This window comes from Brachyhypopomus gauderio, chromosome 14 (assembly GCF_052324685.1).
Source record: "Brachyhypopomus gauderio isolate BG-103 chromosome 14, BGAUD_0.2, whole genome shotgun sequence".
Lineage (NCBI taxonomy): Eukaryota > Metazoa > Chordata > Actinopteri > Gymnotiformes > Hypopomidae > Brachyhypopomus > Brachyhypopomus gauderio.
Genome location: NC_135224.1, coordinates 12,430,891 through 12,457,674, shown reverse-complemented (window position 1 = coordinate 12,457,674; position 26,784 = coordinate 12,430,891). Strand labels below are relative to the sequence as shown.

At 42.9% G+C, this 26,784-nt stretch overlaps 1 protein-coding gene across 3 annotated transcripts in view; it reads left to right on the top strand.

Moving 5' to 3' along the window:
* dock11 (dedicator of cytokinesis 11) overlaps window positions 1–26,784 on the top strand; it is a 51,329-nt gene that overhangs the window by 8,045 nt on the left and 16,500 nt on the right. For 2 of the 3 annotated variants that reach the window (XM_076971949.1, XM_076971951.1), the window contains exons 9-42: window positions 1,545–1,624; window positions 1,774–1,857; window positions 1,961–2,101; window positions 3,023–3,256; window positions 6,114–6,236; window positions 6,631–6,713; window positions 6,909–7,031; window positions 7,113–7,189; window positions 7,631–7,815; window positions 7,976–8,041; window positions 8,138–8,230; window positions 9,236–9,359; window positions 9,458–9,579; window positions 9,759–9,842; window positions 10,155–10,244; window positions 10,588–10,709; window positions 10,898–10,967; window positions 11,168–11,293; window positions 11,654–11,725; window positions 12,467–12,613; window positions 13,865–13,948; window positions 17,582–17,693; window positions 19,343–19,381; window positions 20,395–20,576; window positions 21,695–21,805; window positions 22,125–22,197; window positions 22,323–22,411; window positions 24,326–24,440; window positions 24,663–24,729; window positions 25,255–25,302; window positions 25,577–25,719; window positions 25,896–26,011; window positions 26,283–26,420; window positions 26,558–26,740. In XM_076971949.1, the coding sequence (XP_076828064.1) occupies window positions 1,545–1,624; window positions 1,774–1,857; window positions 1,961–2,101; window positions 3,023–3,256; window positions 6,114–6,236; window positions 6,631–6,713; window positions 6,909–7,031; window positions 7,113–7,189; window positions 7,631–7,815; window positions 7,976–8,041; window positions 8,138–8,230; window positions 9,236–9,359; window positions 9,458–9,579; window positions 9,759–9,842; window positions 10,155–10,244; window positions 10,588–10,709; window positions 10,898–10,967; window positions 11,168–11,293; window positions 11,654–11,725; window positions 12,467–12,613; window positions 13,865–13,948; window positions 17,582–17,693; window positions 19,343–19,381; window positions 20,395–20,576; window positions 21,695–21,805; window positions 22,125–22,197; window positions 22,323–22,411; window positions 24,326–24,440; window positions 24,663–24,729; window positions 25,255–25,302; window positions 25,577–25,719; window positions 25,896–26,011; window positions 26,283–26,420; window positions 26,558–26,740 (3,746 nt within the window). The remainder of the gene's footprint in view (window positions 1–1,544; window positions 1,625–1,773; window positions 1,858–1,960; window positions 2,102–3,022; window positions 3,257–6,113; window positions 6,237–6,630; window positions 6,714–6,908; window positions 7,032–7,112; window positions 7,190–7,630; window positions 7,816–7,975; window positions 8,042–8,137; window positions 8,231–9,235; window positions 9,360–9,457; window positions 9,580–9,758; window positions 9,843–10,154; window positions 10,245–10,587; window positions 10,710–10,897; window positions 10,968–11,167; window positions 11,294–11,653; window positions 11,726–12,466; window positions 12,614–13,864; window positions 13,949–17,581; window positions 17,694–19,342; window positions 19,382–20,394; window positions 20,577–21,694; window positions 21,806–22,124; window positions 22,198–22,322; window positions 22,412–24,325; window positions 24,441–24,662; window positions 24,730–25,254; window positions 25,303–25,576; window positions 25,720–25,895; window positions 26,012–26,282; window positions 26,421–26,557; window positions 26,741–26,784) is intronic. The other variant, XM_076971950.1, reaches the window with a different exon arrangement.

Genomic DNA, 26,784 nt, shown 5'->3' with positions numbered 1-26,784 from the left:
ATGCATTTGGATCAGATTAGCAGCTGTGGACTACTGACATAAGAAAGGTTTTCTCAGAGGTGCAAGATGTAGCGATCTGATGACCTGAATAACCTGAATAGCCTGATTGCTTGAACAACTTGAACAAACCTCTATTCCTTGTGTTAGGGGTAGGTACGTGGTTACTACAAGTTCAGTAGATCAACTAATGAAAGATAACACACATTAAATATAATAATGTCAGTAGTGTGCACTACATAAAGCAGGACCCCCCCCCCCCCCCCCCCCCCACACACACACACACCAAAAAGAAAAACTTATGCATAGCATGCAATAATTACTGTTTGGATTCACAAATACAGCTCACCAGTCCGCACCAGTGCAACTACAGTTGACAGATGTGGGATGTATGTTGCAGGCCAGGCATTCCACTCATAGCCCATCGTACGGAAGCTGCAAACATTCCCGTCACTTATATTTCCATCTAAGATGGAGTTGGCTGAGATTTTCAGTGAAGGCTTGACTTGATAAATGCCTTTCAGTTACATACACCACAATGTCTGTCACCTGTAGCTGGCTAAGGTGGTATGTACATTTATTTCATTATGTGAAAAAGAATCCTTGGATAATGTATTGTCTATTGTGGATTATGTATTACTCCTTTAAGTTATTGCCAGAAGGAACACATAAGGATGTTTACACAAGTGAGTCCCTGCCACCATATAACTGAAGAGGTTGTTGATTATCACCCCTCTTGAACAGGAATAAATCAATACTGTCAGTAATAATCACTTCATACGACAAGTGTAATGATTATAACAAAAAGCGTAAAGTTTCGTAATGATCGGAAGGTTGTATAAATGCAGCCACGCTGGTTTCGGCCTGATTCCAGAGTGGATTTGTCCTTGCTGTCCGTCCTTGTTGCCAAAGATCCCATACAGTGAAGCCAGCTGCAGCCCAAGTAACACTTTCCACATGTGAGTGAGGAGTATTAGCTGGAGTTACTCACTCCTGGAGAGCTTTACACCCTGTTCCAGTTCAGGAAAATAAAGCCACTCCCACACTGCCCCACTCTACTCGGTCTCTGGGGTATCCCGGCTGTGCCATGTTGAAGGGCATTCCCACTCTCCAGAGAGGCGGGAGAAGTAGCTACCAGCAGGCCTCAATGCCTTGGCTACGTCTGAGGGAAGGCATTTACAGAACAGAAGACTTTGGACAATGTCATATCCCGAAATACATTTCCAGATGTCACAGCTCCACAAACTGAATCCATGGACGGTTATTAATAAAAGTAATGTTATTAACTCAACAGTATATACCGTCATATAATGTTAAAAAGCCAAGCTTTGATTTAACTGCCATCTTTTAAAACTTAGAAGCTGAGTAGCATAACTATTCTGACATGCCAAAAGCTTCAGTGAATCACATTTATGACTAAACCTTTTATTCAGCGTCAAATTTTATATTGGTTTGTCCTGCTAGTTTTTTGTTACAATGTAGCTAGTGACATTTTAATGAAGGTGTCATTATCTGGCTTTCATCCTGTGCATGTCTCCTCTACTTAGATGACGACCCAAGCAATCAGGGCAAATCAGAAAGCACCGTAGAGGGTTTTGGTCGTAGTCTTCATCCAGAGATCATGAAGGTACATTAAATTATAAGCTCATTCAATTCATAGTCTTTATCATGTAATGACAATCATGTGAACTTGGACACGTAGAGCTGAGAGCTCTATTGAGAACATTTGGTGCTTCTAATTTCTCTCTCTTGTTCCCTCGTTCTCTCCTCATCCAGTACGCCAGAGAAACAGACCAGCTCAATAAAATCCAACGGAATGAATGTCGACAGAAGATCCTCGCCCTGGATCCTGAAACTCAGGTTGGTGGCCAGAATTCCCTTTAAGAGCTTAAGCAGTGTGTCTGCTCCTGTCTTGCTCTGTTCCTGTGTCTAATCAACGTGTTTCTTTTTGTTCCCTCTCCAGAGACTCGACTTTTCAGGCATAGAGCCGGACGTGAAGCCTTTTGAAGAACGTTTCAGCCGTCGCATCATGGTCACCTGCCACGACCTGACCTTCAGCCTGCAAGGCTGTGTCAGTGAGAAAAACGACGGAGTTCTGACCAACGTAGGCGCTCTTGAACCAACTACGTCAAAACACTAAATCATTAGTCTTACTGGCTGTGCTGGTTATGTCAAGAAATTGGTATCTGGTAGTAGGAAACATTTATGTTTTGGTTAATGTTTAAGTGCTACTTCAACCATCAAAACCACCATGAGACACTGCGGCGAGAGACGTCAACACCACACTTTTCTGTCATTTCAGCCACCAAAATGCAAGTTCAGGCTCTTCCCAATTGTAACGCTTTAAATATTTCTCCAGACCTTTCATGTTCTACGTGCCCCAGAACCAGGATATTTGATCAGAGAGGGCACCAGACATATCATCCAGGCACTTCGGATTGTGCAGATCTGTCCAGAGAAAAGGCTATAAACTGCTGTGATGAACACGCGTTCCTTGAGGGAGCAGTCTTTATGCTTTCTGGGGCAAAATGCAGACAGCCATTAGTGTGGTTGGAAAGACTGTGGCGCTGCTCCTGCCGGTAAACACGAGACTCTTAGCAACGCTCAGAAAGAATGAGGTAGTCGTAAGTCATAAAAGGCTGCTTGTGTTTTTGCATCAGGCAGCACAACATGGAAATGTAGACCTAATCAGAATGCTCTCAGTGCTGGATCTTATTATAGCCTGTTCAAGGCGTTTTAAGCCTGACCATATTTTTCCTCCCACATGTTTATCATGATGAAAATTATCGTGACGAAAATTATTATTTATTTAGTTTTTACGTTATATTGCTTTACATAATAGTAAATGTATTTGCTGGTGATTATATGTTGATGTGTGCATTCACTGTAATGAGCTTGGCTAGGAAAAACAGCTCCACCTTACATGTGTTGCAATGCACACAGACATACAGATAAACCATACCTGCACACTGAACTGTGAGTGTTTTCGCTGTCCGCCCATGCTTGTCTGTACCCTTGCCTGCAGGTGGAACCTTTCTTCATCAGTCTGGCATTGTTCGACGCGGCCAAAGGCTGCAAGATCTCGGGAGACTTCCATGTGGACCTGAACCAGCCGTGCGTGAGGGACATGCTGTCTGATGGCTCCCCTCAGACGCCCACGGAGGAGGGCGAGGTGGGCGAGGTGGGCGAGGCAGCCAGAGGCAGCGGCTTGCCCGTCATCCAGAGGGTGCCAGAGTCTCTTCTCCGCTTTCCAACCCAGGTATGAGGTGAACCCGCTCGCAATTGGAGCGTTTTACGTGGGGCCCAGGGGTGGACAGTTTAAGATTGTAATTATGCAAACGGGCGATTATATGTATTTTCATGTGTGCTTAGTAGCTGGTCTGTCTGGCCTGTTTTTAGGATAGGCCTAAAACCATCTCCGGATTCCGCGGACTGTTCTCATGTTGCAGTTTTGCAGTTTTGCATCCGTTCTGCCCTGTAGTGGTTGTAAATGTGTAGCGGCAAACTGATTTTAAACGATAAAAAGATCCTTCTTGGTGGAACGTCAGAAGCAGATGGTCAGACTCAAGCATCGCCAACATTCCTGATGACCAGATAGTGCATTGTTTGGAGACTGTATGAAACAGTGGCGCTTAAATGTGGACATAAAGTCTGCCTGACAGACAGGGACTCACAGACAGAGACTCGCACAGTAATCAACAATAAAGTGATTTTGTCTCCCCCATAACCTCTGACAATAACATATGGCAGGTGTATTGTTATTAGTCAAGGTTTTTTTGACACCACATTATGTATTAGTTGCATTTACTGTTTGCAGATTTGTGTTAGAGCTATTTAACAATATGTAATAGCAAACAGAATGTTTCGGCTTACAGTCTACAAGTATCACTGACCTGGCAAGTGTAGAAGGTCTGTAAATATCTGAAGTTTCACAGAAAGAGAAGCTACTCTGTGTTGTATCTTTCAGAACTACTTCTCTCACACAGAAAGGGAAGTTCACGTGAGTTTGGAATACTCCACATTCATGTAATAACCCTAGACCTATGCACCAAATAGATTAATCACGTTATCTAGAAAGTATGTATGCAAGTATGTATGCAAAACCCATTTTCTAAGCCTACAGACCACACTGCTCTTAAAGCTGTGCTCAGATCAGAGATGCATTTTCTGTGCGGTATCAGTTCAGGAGGACACTGTGCTCAGATCAGAGATGCCTTTTCTACTTACTTCAGGAAGACACTGGTGCAGTTAGCCAGTCGATTGTGCAAAATTCATAGCACAACAATGGAATGTTTTCTGTGCTTATCTGATTGTTGTATGTGGACCATTAACACCCCAGGGCCAGTGTTGCTGTAGGTAGTGTTAGGGCAGGGCGGAAGCAGCTTGCACAATCTGAAGCACTATTCAGCAGTGTCACTGCAGCACAATGAATCATTGCCAGCGTCCTGAGAGCCTTCTGCTTCCCCTGCCAAACTGGGAACAGTGACGGGGCTTACTGGAGCTGACATGAGCCAGAACCTAATGCAACAAAACAAGATGGACCCGCTGCTGGGATTTCATTATTGAAAGAGAGAGAGAGAGAGAGAGGGGCATGGAGACAGAGACAGAGAGAACGTGACAGACAGAGAGAGACGCACAGATGGAGCCACTCACAGACACACACACACACACACACACACACACACACACACACACACACACACACACACACGGAGGGACGGACAGAGTATAGGGATAAAGGGGCAGTAAGGGGACTAAAATAGCAGCTCATGGAGATACTTCAAAACAAAGTCCCATATTTAGAAAATGTAGCAGTACCACTGTAAGGGCTCAGCCCAAGGATGGGCCGTCTGCTAGGCTGCTGGCAGCCACCAGGGGGAGGTAGAGGGTGGCACCAGGGATAATTAGCCACACCTGTCCCCCTGTCTACTTGAGAGCAGCTCACAGACTCCCAAGTGCTCAGTCTTTGTTTGGTGATCTGGCAAAAGGCGAGGTTGGAATTTCAGGTGGAGATCTCAAGGAGAGTCTTCTATTTCTCTTTTTTGTCTCTTGTCCCTTCTCCATTTCATCCCTTGAGGGTTCATATGGCATTTTCTTCAGCCATGTCTCTTCTCGTCTTTGTGTTTGGTCTTCCACCTCCACTTCCTCGGGGGATGCCTGATTTGAAATCTTTTTCAAAATGGATGAATCTCCTCAGGAGCCAGTGGTTCCTAAAGGGGAAAAATCCGTTCTAGGCACCATAATAATATACAAACTAATAAGCATTGCAACACTCACCTCATCCAAATGCTTTGCCATTTCAACAAGGTAACACTTAGTGCTAAAGTTTCAGGTCGACTACATTGCTTTGCAAGTTGAATTCCCGCAAGCATGCATGCATTTTTTGATCGACAGAGACATCTATGTGAGTGGGACCTAAAGTAGCATCGTTAAATTTTTTAACTCAAAGGAAAATTGAGGATATTTATTCCAATTACAAAAAGTCCTCACGCACAAAAAAGATGCTGTTGTATCACCTGTCATCATTGATGAGTGAAATAATTATATTACTTGCAAAATTACCCTTCAAATGTAACCATAACTTGTTTGATTCATCATGAAGTCAGCTATGTAGGTATGGGACATGGGACCTGTGGCCTCTTCATGTGACAGGATACAGTCTTCTTTTGAAAATATGTCCCTCTTCTAGATTCCTCATTGGTACCATTAGACTTCATAACAGGAGGAGAGTTGATATTGCAAAATTATATGAACCGTCCCTCAAGCACAGTGTCCAGTAGATGGAGATGGTTTGGCCTTCAGACACAATGCTTTCAGGTTTTGACCTGAAAAACACAATTTCTTTATGCTCATGAAAGCTGAAGAAAGACTAGGAAAGATGATAAGAAAATTTCCAGTTGTAAATACAGTTAGTGTGTAAGAAAAGCACTTTTGTGCATTGGTTTTGTCTCATTAGTCAACATTGTGATTATTTCTCTAATCAATGAAGTGCCAATTTTACTCTCTGTGCAGCAGGCACATGCCTGACTATGCCAGACCACAAGCCATATCTGCATCTCAATCTGAAAGGCATTGGCATCTCAAATATAGACAGAATACATGCTTGTGTTCCTCAGGGTATCTTCTCTGTCACGAACCCGAGCCCAGACATCTTCTTGGTGGCCCGGGTGGAGAAGATTCTGCAGAATGGCATCACCCACAGCGCCGAGCCCTACATTAAGACGTCCGACATGAGCAAGGTGTGTATGGGAGACCTGCACCATGTTCATCCACGCACAGTGGAGAAGCAGGAGAAGAATGATTTCCCTCCACTATAATGTTATTTAATAGAAATGATTTGGTGCTTCTTTGAAATTTCCATATTTCTTTAAAATCTATTATTCCTATTAGATTTGCAGTTTCTGTTTTGAGTTGTGTTTTAGTAAGAAAAAAAAACAAACTCTTAAAACTTTCACTTGACTACATATTGCCATAGTATTTATCATTGTATTCCCTTCATTAGCTATTTCCTATGATTTTGTGGTTTCAGCTTATACTTAAGCACTGTGCCATTTCTGTTTTTCCATCAAATTTCCTGAAGAGCACTATGTTTGTGTCTGTGTGTGTGTGTGTGTGTGTGTGTGTGATGCACAGACGGTTCAGAAGGTGCTGAAGACAGCCAAGCAGACATGCCAGAGACTTGGACAGTACCGGATGCCCTTTGCCTGGGCAGCCAAGTAAGACTGTGCTCCTCTGGAAATGCTGTCGAGACAGATCAGTCTTAAGAGCCTGATCGATGCACCAAAGCCATTTCTGTAAATGCATGAGTGCGGCTCCCAGAAGGAGTCCGTGAATGTTTTAGGCCCTTTTAAACCCCTTAAAACCTCTGCAGCTCTGTGGAACACATTCACAGCGAGGCGATGTTGTTTCAGGCAGGTATTCAAAGATGCTCAGGGCGGCTTGGACGTGGATGGAAAGTTCTCCCCCCTTTATCGTCAAGACAGCAATAAGATCTCCACGGAAGACCTCATCAAGCTGCTGGCTGACTTCAGGAAGTGAGTGCGTGTTCATGTGTCTTAATTTCTGTCAAGGACCTTCACCGTTCCTTTTGAAGCAAGATGTTCTTTTCCTCACAGACCAGAAAAGAGTAAACTGCAGGTCATCCCAGCGCAGATGAACATCACCATCGAATGTGTCCCGCCGGACCTGTCCAGTACGTCTCCCAGACCCATCGCTGCACTCTCCCCACTAGCTTGCACACGACACTCAAATTTCACTCGATCCTCCCCGTGAGGCAAACAAATATTTGCTTTCCTGCATCTATCAGATCTTCTGAACACATGCTGACGGTAACATGATACAGGCAACACTCAAACAGACGAGAACTATGCTTCAGAATGTCTACCCTATGCGGTCACACAAGCATGTAGGAGCATTCTGTTTCCAATATTGAATATTTATCTGCGCTGTACAGTAGCAGGTTACTTAGTGGTTAGGGCTGCTAACCACTGGAGCGTTTTGGATTCAAAGGCAGGTGTTTTCCCTGAGGAAGTCTTTGTGTGCTGGGCACATATTTTCTGCTAAAATAAAGCTTCCCAATTCTAATTACTTTTCCTGTTTAACATCCAGTGGAATAACGAGTACTTTTCCTTAGATTCAGTCACATCATCGTACATACCGGTGAAGCCGTTTGACGAGCAGTGTGAGAGGGTCTCTGTGGAACTGGAAGAGTTTGTCCCAGAAGAGGCCAAATACAACCATCCCTTCACCATCTATAAGAACCACCTCTATGTCTATCCCTTGCAGCTGAAATATGAAAACCAGAAGACATTTGCCAAGGTAAAGACTTAGAGCCAGCCAATATATGTTGAGCTGGGCAGTTCAGCCCAGGCATTTGAATGGAGCACAGAACACATCCATGGGGAGTAGGCTGGTCGATCTCATGAGCGTGAAACTTTGGAGCAAACTCATGTGGCGGTTTAACCTCAATCCCTTGCAGGCTAGGAATATTGCCGTGTGCGTGCAGTTCAGAGATTCAGACGAGGAGGGGGCATGCCCAGTGAAGGTGAGCTTTTATGTCAGCTTTGTGATGTCTGAAAGCCTCATTGTTTACACCCAATCAACTGTTAACGAGAATGTTTCGTTGTTCTTCCCATTCCAGTGTATCTACAGCAAGCCGGGGGATTCACTCTTCACCACTAGTGCTTTTGCGGCAGTGCTGCATCATAACCAGAGTCCAGAGTTTTATGATGAAGTAAGGGTCATTATTTCAATACTGCATTATTATAAGGGTCATTATTTCAATACTTTACAACTGCAGATGCTTCACTTTGTAATACAACAATGAAAACCTCACAATGCCTCTGAGATTATGTGTAGGTTTGTGTGATTCATTTGCCCATTTGGGTGCAGTGGCATACAACTATTCCTTTACTTTTCCTTCTTTTATATTAAAATGATATTTTTTCAGCTTTTAAGTACTGTACTTTATCTACTTCCTTTTGGAGTTTCAAAATATTTGTCAAGACTGAACAGAAACTCACCCCAAGGAAATAGAGAAGTATGTTACTCAGTGAGTTCACAGGAATATCAGAGCAGATGTCTCAAGATACAGAGCAAAGAGGGAAGGCAAACAGAAGTCACTTTTGTCCATTCTGGTTACATGAATTAGTCACAAGACCAACTCCCACCCCACAGTAAAAAACCCCTTTAGCCAAAATGTTCAGATATCATTTTGAATCCTTTTTTATGAGGAATTGGTGTTTTCTGGGTTGGTGTTTACATGACTCTAAATGTGAGTGCTGGACAGGGTTAGTCTAGCGATTTTGCAAGTGAACAGTCATTAACCCCATTCACAAGTACTCGTGATTAGAAACTGTGCTGCCACTACCACCATGTGGCAGGAGATAGAATTGATTTGCAAAGAATCATACTTTGATGATAACATAATCATAATTAAGTTGTCAGAAAATATGATGAACAATTTTCTTTACAGAAATCTTAAGAGGTAGACTTTTTTTACAAATTCACATTATATACACAAATTGTAAAATAGACAAATATTTTACAACATAAATAATGCTACTGAGATTGCTAATGCTATGTTACCCAACTGTCAAGCATGGAGATTTGAGGCAAACAAGACACCATCTTATATGCGGCTATCCTAAAGTTAGGATAAGACAGAGAACTTGGGAAAAGTTGCTCTGTAAGAGCCGTCATGTCTGGTTACCATGATTATTCTTTATACCCTATGTAGATTAAAATTGAGCTGCCGGTCCATATTCACGAGAAGCACCACCTTCTCTTCACCTTCTATCATATCAGCTGTGAAGTCAGCAACAAGCCCAGCTCAAAGAAGAGAGAAGGAGTAGAAACACTGGGTAAGAGAGAGAGTGAGAGTGTGTGGTGTGTGTGTGTGTGGTTTGAGTGTGCATGCATAGCTTGTTGAGTCCGTGGAACAGCTCGTGATGTTTCACAGTGGGATACGCCTGGACAACGCTATTGAATTCTGGGAGGATACAGTCTTCCGACCTTCAGCTTCCAGTTTCTGCTAACCTACCTGCTGGCTACCTCTGGAACAAAAACCAAGACTCCAAGAAGGTGCAACTCCAGCTCCTGAATATTAGACTTTAACCAATAATCATACACTCAACACACTCAAACACTGGAACACCGGTGTTTTGTACAACGACCAAATTTTGTGATTAAGAGCTGTTGCCCAGAATCTTACAGAATGCTGCCTTAAGGTGGAAATTCATTCTCTTTATTTCTGCCACAAGTCATCCCCAGACATCAAGTGGGTGGAGAATGCCAAGCCACTTTTCAAAGTGAAGACCTACGCTGCATCGACAGTTTACACTCAGGTCTGCAACCTTTTACTTTCAGGTTTACAGAGGTTTACAGTCGGGTCTGCAATCTTTTACACTCAGGTCTGCAGAAGTTTATGCTCAGGTCTTTCTTCTTTCTGCTCACTCTAACCTTTGCAATAATCTGCAGTTAGACCACACGTGTTTCAATCCGGCCAATTACAGTGTATCCAAGTGTCTGGATCTCCACCCTGCACGTTAGATACGTCAGCTGTTAGACACCACAGCAGTGTTTCCTTCCCTGGCTCGTGTACTCAAATATGAAACGTCATAATTCCAACTCGCAGTTCTGATTTTGGCCCATTGCAGGATTTGCACCTCCACAATTTCTTTGAGTATTGCCAGCAGATGAGGTCCACCTCCGAGGGGAACCCAACAGACCTCATCAAATACCTAAAGGTGAGGGAGCTCACTGGTTTAACCCTCAGTGATGAGAACCAGCGTGGGTGGAGACGGCTAGACCGCTGAGCACTGATCTCCTCCACAGTGTTAATGTCACGCAGCTCTGTTCTTGATTGAATGACATTTTTTCACATGTAACTGTAAAAGATATGAGCCTCACCAAGTTGTATGTTTGAATGTGTGTGAACAAACATAAAAAATGCATATAAAGACATCAGAAGTGTATGGCATAACTATAATTCCATCATGCTTACACATTGTAAGGCCAGTGTGACCAACATAAAAAAATGGATGTGTGTTTCTTGTGAACTGTCCTGCTGACGTCCTGCTGGTGCTGTAGTGCCTGCATGCTGTGGATCCTCCGGTCATCATCAAGTTCCTGCCCACTGTGCTTGTGCAGCTCTTCAACGTCCTCACTACGGCAAGAAAAGAGGCTCAAGATATTGCCGTCAACTCCACACGGTGAGCCAACCTCTTTCCGTCTGACAGGAATGCAACTCATGTGTCACACCCCCCCCACCCGTCACCCCCCCCCCCCCCCCCCCCCCCCCCCCCCCCCCCCCCCCCGAAACAAAGAGACGACTTTCTGAATGATCGATTTGTTAATGGTGGTGAAGTCTAGCGATGATAGACTGTGATGTTCCCCACAGTGTGATCATTCATGTGGTGTCCCAGTGCCATGAGGAGGGCCTGGAACACTACCTACGTTCTTTTCTCAAGGTACAACCTCCTCTCTTACAGTTTCATCCTGGTCCACTCCTACCAGTGACGAAGACGTATTAAAAAATTAAAATATAATCAATATAATATTATAATGTAATATTTATCATATAAAAAATGTCTGACGTGTTTGCTGTGTTTCTGTAAATGTGGGTATGCTTTATATAATATGACTTTCAAATTTTGCCTTCCATTTGTAGTATGTGTTTCTCACAAATAACCCGACATCAGGGACCTCAGGGACCACGCACGAGGTTTTAGCCATAACTGTCACTGCCATTCTCAAGCAGACTGCAGACTTCAACACCTGCAACAAACTGCTGAAGGTTTGTTTTTTGACTGAAAAAAATATCCTTTAGCGTTCTGTTTTTTGTGCAATGTGCAATACTTTCTCCCAACAGCAGGTAGTGCTGTGGGCTTCTATTCAGTAACTCGGATGCTATTCAGGTGCTTTGCTGGATCAGAAACAGTAGACCATTGGTTGTAACTAATACCTCTGAAGTTCTTCTCACTGCTCTTAGTTTCATCCTTATTACTCCTATTGAGACTTGGTCTTCTCAAATTTTTGTTGTTTTCAGTCCTAAATTGTAACCTTCTGCACACAATAATGAATTGACCCTACATTACTAGAACTTGCTTCTGTACTAAAATTGGTGAGGACCACTTGTCTTTGTCTGATGTTTCAGTATTCCTGGTTCTTCTTTGAGGCCATGGCCAAGTCAATGGCGCAGTACCTCCAGGAAGGCAACAGAATGAAGGTTCGTGCCTCCCGCATCACTTACATCCTGCCAACCTCATCCGCAAAAATAACCTCTAATCATCATCAGCATCAAAGATATGCTGTTACAAGTAACACAAGTACCCGTTTTCACTTTTCTTTATCTTTTGATTCACTTACGATGTAGCTCGTTAAATAAACTGCAACTATCAATAAATACCAAAAATTCCCTTTACACAAAACAATATTCATGCTCTGCTAAGTGTTTACTGTGTTTTCCTGGAGCCATGTCGGTGCTGATGAATCAACAACATATGGAAAAGCTAGTCAGGCTGTAGTCTGTCTCTGTCTTCCATCCATTCTGTCTATGTCTCGCTATACAAGTGCCTGTAGTAAGACACATGCACACAGATACCTGTTTCTTCACTCTTGCTGGGTCCGTCTCCATTCCCCATATTCATGTAGGTGGAAACAACCATGGGGGAAGAATGCAGTTCCTGCTACCAGCAGCCCCGCAAAGGGCATTTTTAAAGATGGCTTATTTCCTTAAGATACCAGAAGCATGCTAGACTTGTTCTGTCACTCATTTTCGTAGCCACCATGACACACGCGACACATGTATGCGAACCACTACCATACAGCAGTAAAAGTTGAGCTGTATTCTTCAGTGTAGCTTCGGATTGTTCCTCTGGGAGCCTGTAGAATGTGGTAGAAGACAGCGTTATGTCCACCGCCTATGTCAACACCCCCACCCACCCACCCACCCCCATCTCCCCTGCAGATGCCCCGGGCCCAGAGGTTCCCAGACTCCTACCAGCAGGCGCTGCAGTCACTGGTGCTCTCCATCATGCCCCACATCACTATGCGCTACGTGGAGATCCCGGACGAGGCCCGCAGCGTCAACATCAGCCTGGCCAGTTTCATTAAGGTCGCGCTTCACACTCACCCTGGACACGCCCAGGCATACAAACACACACACACACACACCACACACACGCATACCCGCACACTCACATGCTCAAACACAAACACCGTCTCCTAGGATGGCGTCTTTGATAACAAACAGCAACTTGGCTACTGTGCCTACTGTGAGATTACACATAAATATTTAATTAAAACAAAACAAAAAAGAACATTGTCCTCACTGTTCTGAGTTGTCCAAAGAGTGGCAAAACTGTACAGATACTACATACATGTCTGTTTTCTTCTTCTAACAGTAAGTGTATTGCTAAAACATGCAGGAAATACACTGCATTTATCAGCGCTGAAGAATTTAGCAGAGATGTAGTGGTGGAGTCATATGGGGTTATCAGTAGTGGCCAAAAAGGCCGAAAATGAACTTTGTCAGGCACGAGGAGTAAGAATTTCTGTCAAGGCACATTACTATATGTAGAGTTTTCTTTCTTTCTTTCTTCATTTTGTTTTGTTTTGAATATAGCATTGTGGGCCGATTTTGTCTCAGTTTTTCTCCCTTTTCAGCTCATCTGCAGCCTTTTTAGCACAATGAAATGTAAATGCTGAAGTTGTAAATGCTGAAGTAAATTACTGAAGTTATTAAATTGTAAATGTATGAATATGGTTCAATTATGCATCATTGGAACTCTATTCCAGATTTTATTTATCTTCTTAATTTAGTATCAGTAGTCATTTCTGAGGATAAAAACAAGGGAATAGAGACTTGTACAATGCACTAAGGGTGTAGACAACGTTCATTTTCATGCAAAATTCAGTGGAATCTCCAGATGCTATAGATATGACCATGTTTACTGAGTAAAGTAGGGCTTTAACATACAGAGGCCATCTGATTGGTGTGTGAGCTGCCTCCTTGGAAAAGCAGGCTTATCATCTAACTCTTCCTATTATGGTACTAACTGACATGTACGAGACCTTAAAATCTCATCTGCCTATATCTTTTGTAGACTTTTGACAAGTACGCCAAGTTCTGTTTGAATTGCATTAGGCATCTCAGCAAAAATAAAAAAGAACTGCATTCATAAAGCTAATGCAATACAGTGTAAATGCATTTGTGTTTAGATTTGTATGTATAGCCTCAAGTTTTACTAATAAACAATGCAGAGGAAACAGACTAGCAGAATCCTTTAGCAGGCTTTGAACTGTTATACCGCCTAATTGTGCTTGTAGTGTTGTGAAATTAAAGAGCGTCTGTTTCTTCCTCTAGCGCTGCCTAACCTTCATGAACAGAGGATTTGCTTTCAGTCTGGTGAATGACTACATGTGTGGCTTCAGCCAGAAAGATCCCAAGGTATGGCGTAACTCACACAGCGGTATGCCGTGCTCCGTGAGGTCTGACATGCCGATATGTTGTGGCATGTTGTAATGCTATCTCAATTTAAACAAAATATTTAATGTTATATACAGATTTATGATATAATTACACTAACAAAAATTGAATCCAAACCAAAAAGGGCTAATATAGAGTCACCGCTGTTTTGTGATCGTTATTTTGACATTGTGACTTTTGACTTCCTGTTAGTGACATGGGATTGTAGACCTATTCGTACTTTAATCAAACTGAACATCAACCTCATATATTCATCCCTGTTGAAACACTTTACATTTTGTGGTCACTGCATAAGCCAGACAGCACTGGACCGTGCCTCAGAACATCACACTAAAGTTGATTTTGCCACCATTAAAGCATTTTTAACATTCGTTTATACACCACTTTCGTTGCCTCTGTTATTGCAGTCTTAGCTGTGTCCTCCTTTTCAAACTGGAAACGATGCCAAATGGAAAACATCCGTGGGCTGTAGACCTTCTGATGACACAGGCCATCAAGCCCATTGGTTCTCAACACTTTCGGTGGCATGTCATTGGTTGCCGTAGGATCGCTCCACCGTGGTTGCCACTAGTCATGTGATGGATTCATCAGCAGACCTCATCGCCCACACCAAGACAAACATGATCACGACAGAGCTCATTTCGTTGGACAATTTGTTAACATACTTCTTTGAAGTCCAAATTCAGCTGATGTCACTCAATTGCTGCCTTCCTCTCTGATTCAAATCGAATAGCTTAACACTGCAATCAAGCCCACTTCACACATCCTCTAAATTGGTCTGTCCTTTCATAATTTTATCCTTCAGGCCTGCTCATTAATTTTCTGTAAATTGGGTTCGTGCAAAAAGTGCGATTTGAATGTAGTTTTTTTGGCTGCCTGCTTCATTATGAACCCCTATTTGGAAGCACAAGTGTTTTTTCACCATCTAAAGAGCTGCGGGAGACTGATGGGATGACCCTAGCTTGTCTCTGAATGGTTTCAGTGGCAAGTTTAATCCTGTTTAACAAGCTACACAGAAAGTATCTTGATGACCATAGCACTGCTAACTCTCAGTCTGGTAGAAGCTGCTTGAGGATGTATACCTTGTGAGGATGACGCACTCTTCCAGCAGGTTCTAGTCAAATCAGTCACGGTCTTTCCATTCAAGCAGCTGCATGTCAGCTACATTAAGTTTATTTGTGAGTGAAACTGTTGTGGAGTCACTTAATGTCGAGATAAATATATCAGTACGTTCCACTTTACATTTGATTTTCACTGTGTGAAGCTGTTCAAGCAGGAGGTTAGCAGCGGATGCTAAATTGTTTCTTCTTATGGAGGCGCCAGTGGTCATGCAGTGGCTGTACACCACCGCTGAAGGACCGAAGGAGAAAGGCAGGAGGCCAACTTCCTGTTTACCCTCTCCCTTTAAAGTCACACACCATTTACTGTCTTCACAACATTGCCTGCCAAAGGCATCAAGCCTGGTAGTTTAGATTAGCGACGCGTGTCTTTTTCATTCTCCATCTTGTCTTGTCTGAGAGGTTTAGTGTTTTCACATTGCATTTACTTCAGCTGGTTTTACATAATTTGTATGTGGCAGTTTTATGTGGAACCTTCAGCATTTTAAGTATTAAGCTGATCCAGATGAGATGCTAAATACATTTTCAGTGCTCTGAACACATTTTGGAATACTCACACACACACACACACACACACACACACACACACACAAATATCCTGGAAGCTTGAGGGTCCTGCGTAGTGTCTTGGCTGTGTCCCAAGACTGCACTCTTCTGGACGGAGACCTCAGATGTTGTTCTGGGATCTGCTGGAGTCATTGCCCCAGTGTGGGGTCACAGCCCCTGGTGCTCCGGTTACCATAGGATCCACTGCTGCCTTTTCTTTCCACATCTTTCCTAGCTGTTTGGGATTGCTACATCTATCACTACAGCCTTCATCTGCTGGGATTGCTACATCTATCACTATAAACCTCATCTGCTGGGATTGTTACATCTATCACTACAAACCTCACCTGCTGGGATTGCTACATCTATCACTACAAACCTCACCTGCTGGGATTGCTACATCTATCACTACAAACCTCATCTGCTGGGATTGTTACATCTATCACTACAAACCTCATCTGCTGGGATTGTTACATCTATCACTACAAACCTCATCTGCTGGGATTGCTACATCTATCACTATAAACCTCATCTGCTGGGATTGCTACATCTATCACTACAAACCTAATCTGCTGGGATTGTTACATCTATCACTACAGCCCCCATCCACGGGCATTCCCATGGGATCTTGGCTCAGTCATTCTCCTCTACCTTTCAGGGGTGCGACCCACTTTGATCTTGGAACTTCTAGCCCATATTCGGCTCAGATGTTTCTGAATACTATTCCATGTCATTTGTTCTGGCGTTTCAAATATGCTGTACCTGCTAGCATCTTGCATTCTGTTGTCATGTGGTGGGTTGTCTCAGAGGCATCTTCACACAGCCTGCATCTTGTCTTCTCCAGCCATTGGTAGGATTGTTCCATATCAGCTTCTTCCACTATTTGTGAGTGGTAGATACCATGTAGGGCTTCACCCTCTCATGATGGTTCCTGCTCCTCCTTATTCCCATCCTCTTCAGATTCAGGAATCCTTTGTAACTCGCATGTTTGTGATTTATTCCCAACTCCCAAATATGAACGTGCTATGAAAGTGCGGGGATGCTTTTTGTAGCCACTGTAGAACAGCTACAGTGCACAGTAACATTGTGGGTTTGAGGGAGAAAGGTAGTTTTGAGTGGAAAAAAAAACATAACCCAACAAAACATAGTTGGGTAATGGAGCATTTTGTGTAAAATCTGGTTGAAGGCACCTGAAGAAGAGATGGCTTATCTATGGTATTACAAAGATTTAAAAAAATAACCGTGTGGGATAGATGCTATCTTGGTCATGTAACTTTGTCTTTTTTCTTTTCTTGTCTTTATGAATTCAGGCCCACCCACTGAAATACATATATTTCTTTGAAATACAGTTGACACTAAGTACACAGCACACATCAATGAGATGCAAACGTGTTTGGTGGTTCTTTCTAAAATATCTAACATATCTTTGCTCTTTGATTCTGATAAAAATTTCTGGTAACATAGATGTTGGCTTTTTAACTCCTCTCATGACAACTCATGACACATCATGTTAGTTAAATGACAGCGATATGCTCCATTTGGTGTTTGCACATAAGACCGTTGCTCTTTCTCAACGTTTAAACGATGAGTAACTCCTCGAATTACTTCACACCTATATATACTTGAAGTCTTTAACTCAATACAGATTGCCATGCAGTGACCATATTCACATGCTTTATGACTGAAGTATGAATGAATGAATGAATGTTCAATTTGTATAGCGCCTTTCTAGATACTCAAGATACTGTTGCAAGTAAGCATGTTGCAACAGGCCTGTTGGTCTCTTTAAGTAAAAATTCACATGCTGCACAGTGGCTTCACCTGCACACTTGTACATCATAAAATTGAAATGTAGAATTTGTACATTTTTGTTATTCTGTAGGGTGTGATTTTGCTTGCAGTGATCAGGTGTAACATTTGTTATTGACAGGTTTTGACAGAAATGAAGTTCTACTTCCTCATGACTGTGTGCAACCATGAGCACTACATTCCACTCAACCTGCCCATGGCTTTTGGTCGAACCAAGTTACAGAGGGTCCAGGGTAAGTTTCCAGTCCACAATGGTTGTTCTTGATGTTAGATTGCTGTACTTCACCCCTTCCTCCCCCATGCCATTGGAACTTGGTCTTGTCCACACATCCTAAACCTTGATTTCATCCTAACTATCACCCTGACCCCTCAACCCTAAAACTTACATTAGGAACAATGTTATACTTGTGTAGTTTTTGTATAAGCATCAATCAGTTTGAAATACTGTTATACACAATTCTACACATTACAATGAGAATAAAGAAATTCTAATGCTAAATATATACACTATATTGCCAAAAGTATTCGCTCACCCAAATGATCAGAATTAGATGTTCCAATCACTTCCATGGCCACATGTGTATAAAATGAAGCACCTAGGCATGCAGACTGTTTTTACAAAGATTTGTGAAAGAATGGGTCGCCCTCAGGAGCTCAGTGTATTCCAGCGTGGAACTGTGATAGGATGCCACCTGTGCAACACATCCAGTTGTGTATTTTCCTCACTCCTAAATATTCCACAATCAACTGTCAGCTGAATTATAAGAAAATGGAAGTGTTTGGGAATGACAGCAACTCAGCCACGAAGTGGTAGGCCGCATAAACTGACTGAGCAGGGTTAGCGGATGCTGAACGCATAGTACGAAGAGGTAACTAACTTTCTGCAGAGTCAATCACTAGAGACATCCAAACATTATGTGGCCTTCAGATTAGCTCAAGAACAGTGCGCAGGGAGCTTCATGGAATGGGTTTCCATGGTCGAGCAGCTGCATCCAATCCATACTTTACCACGTTCAATGCAAAGCGTCGGATGCAGTGGTGTAAAGCACTCCGCCACTGGACTCAGTGCAATGGAGGCGCGTTCTCTGGAGTGATGAATCACGCTTCTCCATCTGGCAATCTGATGGATGAGTCTGGATTTGGCGGTTGCCAGAAGAACAGTACTTGTCTGACTGCATTGTGCCAAGTGTAAAGTTTAGTGGAGGGAGGGGATTATGATGTGGGGTTGTTTTTCAGGAGCTGGGCTTGGCCTCTTAATTCCAGTGAAAAGAACTTTGAATGCTTCAGCATACCAAGACATTTTGGACAATTCCATGCTCCAAACTTTGTGGGAACAATTTGGAGCTGGACCCTGAACTCTATGGATTAGGAATGGGATGTCACTTAAGTTCATTTGTGAGCCAAGGAAGTTGAGCGAATATATATATATATATATATATATATATATATATATATATATATATATATATATATATATATATATATATATATATATATATATATATATATTACATAAGAAAGGATGTAATACTCATTCACTGATGTAACAAATGCACAAGTATACCAGTCCCTTATTGTAAAGAACTCCCCTGCTCCTCTTTCGATTATGAACCACTTTATTTCAGTGTTTGCGTTCTCAAATTTGCTGTGCTTCAGGGATAATGACATCATACCTTTATAAGAGAGCTAGAGTGAACCCTTCCTGAGCCAAGATTTTTTTTATCAGGACAACCAAAATAAAATTAGTATTTAGAGTTGGTAAAGCATGAAAATGTTCCTGCCCTACCTGAACACATATCTTCACATGTCCATAATCAGACATGCATGTCCTCGTTTTTTTCATTTTCTGTTTTTTTTTTTTTCCCCCTCTGCTCATGCTTAGATTTAATTTCATATGCGGCGGAGTATTTTGGCGTGATAGGTAGGTGATTCCGGCCGACGCAAAAAAAAAATAATAACCCTCTCAGCAGCGCCCCCCTTCCCCAGCTATGAGCCTTCATAACCTCACTAACAGGCCAGCTTTTTCCTTGCAACAACCATTAATCATGCTTGAACATCTAACACCCAGTGTGTTGGACATTTCAGGTCTGGGCCTGCGCTCTCCAGCTCATTCCGATTCTGCTTGTTATGCTGATTCCTGTTCTGTCACACTATGTTGAATGATTTTGAAATGTCACAGGCCTTTGGTGCCAGCCAGGTTTCACTGTTGGGCCCCTCCGATGTATGTTACGGTCACACTTGATTGTATGTTGTCTCTCAGTGATGCAGTACGTCTTGTCATGTACCGTCATGCTCTTTTCTCTCTGGCCTTCTGCGCTGTATGCACTGTCAAGTTTCATTGGACACAGAAGGATCTTTTGTGGGTTTGGGGTTTCTCCTACACGCTGTTGCCACTGTGTCATGATAGGGTAGTATGCAACAGTTCTGTCCACCCATTTCAACAGACCCCAGTTATAATTCAGACATGACAGTACTATGTCAAGAACCCAGAAATGTCTACAACAAAGACTGTTTTCCCCACAGAGAGATCCTACTGCATGAAACACAAGTTCTGAAACTCTGTCTTTCATTGTCCTTCATTGCTAGAGTGTGGAGTAAGAGAATGCAGTATGGTGAACAATTAGACCATTCGCAAGAAGGACCCCAGTCCAAAGTATAATGACACTGTGTTTTCATGTCAGAAATGCCATTTTTCATATAAACACATTTCATAGACAATCTTTGTCTTAGTGGCTACATGAAGGTTTACTGTGTGTCGAACATAATTGTCATACAACAGCACAATTGCATCTATTTATAGGTACCATGCTGTTAAACTGCATGAAAAGCATTTTTATTGCCTGTCTAGAAACCAGTCCATGTTGTCTCCTATAAAGCTATAAATATCTGTCATTGTGGCGCCGGCATCGATAACGCCGATTAACTGTTTTGCAGACCAGAGTTTGGAGTACAGCCTCACCGAGGACTACTGCAGGAACCACTTCCTGGTGGGGCTGCTACTGCGAGAGGTGGCCGAGGGGCTGCAGGCCAGCCCGGAGACCAGGCAGCTGGCCGTGGCCGTCCTGAAGAACCTCATGATCAAGCACGCCATGGACGACAGATACACGGCGTTCAAGGTGAGGGAGCGCAAGCATGGAGGGACAGGGAGAGGGATGGAGGGAGGGAGAGAGAGAGAGAGAAAGAGAGATAGAGTGACTCATTTCCTTTCTGGACTTTCTATGCTTTAGCACGGGAGGTGATCAGTGGCCACTGATCCTGTAGGACTGTGGTCAGTGAACCACACCCTTGTTTTTGTCTTTTTTTGTCACATTTGCATAGGTGGCCAATATATGTTGCTTGATTTGACTGAGAATCACACGTCAGCCCTGTCGAGCAGACACTGCTGCTCTGCTGTGTTTTGCTTCATATTAGACGGTGTCACCTGCCCAAACATTGTGTTCACCTGTCTACAGACCGCCGTCGCTACAATAACGTGTCGGTCATCTGAGGCCGACGTGCTTTCCTAGCGTAGTTGCAGGCTTGGAGCGAGGCTCTTTACATGTGCCGTCCTCAGAGGGCATAGGACATGTTAACATATCCGAACCCCGGCTTCAGTCACACTAATGTCGTTGTGCAAATTATTGCACAGCAGCTCCCTCTGATAAGCTGCAGTCTGTTATGCAAATGTTTAATTCGGTCCAGTCGCAACAAACTGCAGGAGCAGAGGCACTAGGGACAGGCAACCAGCTGCCTCACAGATTAAATGAGTTTGTATTTTTATAGGCCAAGGAACCCAAAGAGTAAACAAATTCGGCTTTGGTGAATGTGTACCGCACCCATTGTAAAGTCCCTATGGACATGTGTAGCTTCTTGTTACAGACATTTCTGTGCCTTTTGTTATATCCACACCTTACATTTACAATGGTAAAGTGAGGTTTTACTGCCTGATTGACTTGATAGCCATGGGATGGTTTACTGTACTGATATGTTCGGCAGTGTTTTGCTTAACAAAGTCCGTGTTCAGCGATAAAAGTGCCATGGAAATAGCATCAGAAAAATGTGCGCGCGTTGCAGACACACCTGGTAAATGTGTACACACCTCAGAGGCACATTGACTGAGGGCACACTGTTGACAATAGCAGTCAGATCTTTGAGGGAATTAAAATGTGCCATTTGTGCAATCACTGCCTTCCTTTCATGTTTCCATGCTTACGCACAGTTGATTGACATGTTGCTGTCCTCAACCCCTGAACAGAACCACCAGGCCCGCATCTGCACGCTCTACCTGCCGCTCTTTGAGCTGCTCTACCAGAACCTGAGCCAGATGACTCCTCAGAGGCCTTCGCAGTCTGGCTTTGGCTTTATGGTAAGGTCTTGCTGTCCACCTGGAGGTCTTCTGGCCAGGCAACAAGTCAACCGGTTGGAATCCGTGTAGGGGAGGGTGTAGCAGCAAACGTATCAGTTAACATGACCTATCTCAGAGATACGTGACATGTGTCTATGTTTGTATAGACTCCAAATGTAAGAGGCTTTGCCTTCTAAATGCTCTGACTTGTCATCATGAACGTTAACTATCCCAGTACTGCATGTTTTGCTTGTTGCTTAGAGTCCAAAGGAGACTGTATACTGTGGATCTTATTGGTTTAAACTGAAAAGAAACATTGTTGCTTTACATTTCCCTTCAGTGCAGAGACGACATGTCCATGTGTGGCTCGGTAGACAGTCGCCGGATCAGTACAGTCCTCGACAAAGACCAGAGTGAGTTTAACAGTGCCCAAAACTGGACCAGGCGTTTGGAATCCACAAAGACATGCAGTTCTTGGATGTTATGGTGAATCTAGCCATTATGTTTCACTGTTATGTTTGATGTTTTTGTGACACAGCTGGTGTCATCAGTCAAAATGGTCATGTAAGGAGAGACGACTCTAGAGGCTCCATGTATGGGGATCCAGGCACGCCAGATATCAATGAGGTTAGACCATCTTCTCATCTCTCCACGTGCAGAAAAACACGTGCTGCATGGGGCAGTCATGGTCCTTTGGTAGGGAACTGGTCTTGTGACTGGAGGGTTGTGGGTTCGATTCCCAGGCCTGAGGCCATGACTGAGGTGCCTTTGAGCAAGACACCTAACGCCAACTCCTCTAGGCACGTGTGCACCACAGCCCCCTAGTAATCATTAGTGTGTGTGTGTGTGTGTGTGTGTGTGTGTGTGTGTGTGTGTGTGTGTGTGTGTGTGTGTGTGTGTGTGTGTGTGTGTGTGTGCGTGCGTGCGTGCGTGCGTGCGTGTGTGTTCTAACTGCACAGATGGGTAAAAAGCAGAGGACAAATTTCGATTGCGATGAAAAAAATCACAATTGACAAATTTGGCACATTTACGTTTTTTGCTTCTTTCTTTTCTGATCATGGTTACAATATTGTCTAGATTTTTGCTGAAACATGATGGATTTCTAATGTTTTTTATGTGCAGTTGTCCACTGACTGTTGTTTGTTAGCAAATGTAGAAAAAAAGAAAACATACATTTAAGATATGTTGCTTCTAGGCTTAAGACATTCAAAATCACTTTTATACAGCTTCACACTTACTGTTTTAAGTAGGGTACTGGATTCCCATGAAAGGTACAGTAAGAATCATAGCTAAGCACTGGGTCAAAAACTTCCATACACATTGTTTAAATTTTTAACCTGAATTAAATGTTGGAGATAACCTTCTGCAAGGTCATCACAATCGTTTCCTAGAGAGTTTGCTCATTCCTTCTGGCAGAACGGGTGTAACCCAGTCAGGTTTGTGAGCATGCACTGCATCGCATTGATCGGTTTCTCTCCACTGATGATTGAATCAGACAAGCCTGAGGGAGATGTCTGGGGTGGCCTACATGTCGGCCATATGTAAAGCTTATTCTCAACAGGGAGTCATAGGGATCCAAGCACTTGTCAATGTGCTTAGATTAAGATCTTGACCAGATGTTAATCTAACTTACAAGCAGAGGTGGGCATTCCAGGTTCAGAAATTAAAAGTCCTTCCCAGGATTTTATTCAAGCTTGCTGGATTTCTAATTAGTGGCACGATCCAGGAAGCAAATTCCTGGTGAGGACTTTTACTTTCTGAACCTGGAATGCCCACCTCTGCTTACAAGGGTCACACTTTGTGGTCACCAAATGACAGTCTTAACCGTCTGTTGTAAGCAAATATTTCCAGTAACCTTAATGGAGAGCGTAAAATTCCAATTAACATTCTTGGCCATCCACAAGAAATCCAAAATAAAAAGGACTGCATCTCTTTTACCTGACGTTCAAGAGTTAAGAATGAACAAAAACAACTTTGTGGCGAGTGGCCAACATTCTGGGTTTACATTATGCATGCCTACCAAGTTATCAGCAGCTTGTCACAAGCCTGCCAACGTCAGAGTCTGAGGTGGCGATGTGTTTAGAAAACTTCAGATGGCAGAACAGGTGGAGTGAGGTGTTGTCTAACATCATGAGTTTGACACAAACGAGTTCACATACTGTCTTTCTGGTTTTTAAGTCACTCTAATAAAAGCACCTGCAAACACTGTAAACTTAAATACATATGTATCCTTCTCATGTCATCAGAGGCTTTGCCAACATTTTTGATTTGAATGAGGAAATAATTTAGAAGTCAAATTTATTTCTCTCCTGAAGAGAATCTCCTGATAATAATTCATATAATATAATTTATAACATAATTGTAAGTTATCGTGGCCAATTTATGCCATTTGTATATTAATATCTAAAGAATTTACTAATTTACTAATCAATACCATAAACAAAATGAACCAAAACCTTAAGGCTCCAGTCCCAGTGATTATCTGGTTATCTTATCTTGGTATATTCATTCCATGTGTGTTGTGTGACTTTTGTTGCTCAGCTACACAGACGTGGATCTACGATGAGCCACCTTCCTGCTGCAGGGAGATTGGGGCATTACGAAGTCACAGGACTGCTGCTGTGCTTCCTACACATCATCAAGAACATCTCCGAGGGTCAGCGCCACCCATGTTTGTTCGTTAAATTCAAAATAGGTGTCATACACTTACGATGTTGTGCATCTAAAGTGCTATATCTATTTTTGAATGTTTTCTCTAAGCCTCTTTAGTCTGTGGGGCTTAAGGTTGCAAATGAGGTATTAGAAATGTAAAATTAAAAAAGCTTTTTAAATTTTTTTTGTTAACACCCACTCTCTGTCCGTTCACTTTTCTTTGTAGACACTTTGTTGGCTTACTGGAACAAAGTAAATCCACAGGACATCATGAATTTCCTGAGTCTTCTAGAGTGAGTCACTCACTCTGTCAAAATATGCACTCATCCATTGCTCAATTAATAGTCTGCAAGCATGTCCACAGAATAAGTACATGTATGTCAATTATTTGAAAGTAGTGGCAGTTTTCCTAAAACTGACACTCCCTGCAAATCACTGGGATATCTATTTGTACTTAAAAGCACAAGAGATTATATAGACATTCTGATAGACTTTCACCTCTGGTAGTAATGAACACTATTTGTAAGCAAAATTTATTTTCCCTAAAATGAAGCATGAGGATTCACAACTGATGTACTTACAAGACGTTGTTCCAGAGGGCAAGTTCCTATTGAATGTATATTACAGTGGTTTTGGTTTTGTGTTTTGTTCTAGCTGCAAGTGATATATCAAACGTAATATTTAACCCATAAAAATTGCAGAAAACATATATATATATATGTGGATCTGTGTTTTCACACATGTAGTAGCCTATAGCATTAAAGGATGTAAGACGCTAAACGTCTTTGTATTTTAGAATGTTTTTTTTTTTTGTGCAGGACTTGTCTGATCCAATTTCGTTATACTGGAAAGAGGAGCATTAGTAGGTAAGAGTGTTTACGGGACTTAGTGTTGCATCACTAAGTAAAGGTGTTCACGAGTGTTAATGTTGCATTTTTCCACGGTCAGTTCTTTTGATCATTCTTGCGCTGTCCCATATGACTTGCTATAGAACAGGTTATCAGGTCAGGTTTAATCACCTTTGTGTACCTTTCTAATATTGTACCCTAGTGTAAATTTGTGTTCTATTTACACTAGGGCAAGCCTGTATAAAAACCTTCCGTGTGTTTGTGTTTTTGCGCACGTTACCTGCACACGCAGGTGTCCGGAGTCCTGGCTGTCCAAGGTGTTCACCTCAGACAGGAAGTCCCAGACGCTGCCGGTGATGCGAGGTCGCTCCAGCTTCACGCAGGCCAGCCTGCAACACCTCAGCACCATGGAGGCCACACACACCCTCAGCACAGGTTCTTTCTGTCACGCATCAAAAACACATTCCAAAAACCAGCCAAAAAAAACATGTACGATGCGCTGCCAAGACGACTCAACCGTGTCGCTGAACGATTTGGGTTAATGTGTAGAAATACACTGACTCAGGACAAATGCATTTGTTCATGTGCACGTACAACTGAATTTGCTTCAGGAGGGGGTCCTACAGAAGCAGAGATCAATCACCAGGCCCTGCTGGAGGGCAGCATTTCTGCGGAAGCCTGCCTCATCGTGCTGGACACGCTGTCTCTCTTTACTCAGAGCTTTCGGGTAATGAAAACAAATTATTTTGTTTTGAGTGGGGGCAGGGGCATTTGCATAGGCATTTAAGATAAGTTTTTGGTGTAGCTGTTTGTAGATGTAGAGTTGTTCCTTGTAATTGTAGTAATTATAGATTAATCTATGTTGGTGTGGTTTTCAAAGACAGATGAGAGTTTAATTAGTTTCCATGCCATATGCAAATAGAACTACTCTATGTACCTAATCTTTTTTTCTGTTGCCTTGTTCCTGGATATTGCAAACGTGCGATCGATGACCACAGAATCAGCTGTTGGACAATGATGGACACAATGCCCTGATGAAGAAAGTGTTTGACATTTATCTCACCTTCCTGAAAGTCGGCCAGTCTGAGGTGGCAATCAAACATGTCTTCGCCTCTCTGAGAGCCTTCATCTCCAAGGTGACCATCAATAGAACAATCCACAATCCGTCCGTTTTACGAATACACTCACGGTGCGAGCGTCTTACGCCAGAATTTCAGAATTCGATGTACCTCGTTAAACCTCGTGGAACCCTTTGCCTCCTCTTGCTGCTCAGTTCCAGGTGGCCGTCTTCAAGGGTCGCGTGAGCCTTTGCAGCTCACTGTGCTATGAGGTGCTGAAGTGCTGCGTGTCCAAGATGGCCACCGTGCGCGGCGAGGCGGCCGGCCTGCTCTATCTCCTCATGCGTAACAACTTCGAGTACACCAAGAGGAAGAGCTTCCTGCGCATGCATCTTCAGGTACGCCAACGCCGTGCCAGCGAACACACACGTTTCCCCCTGGT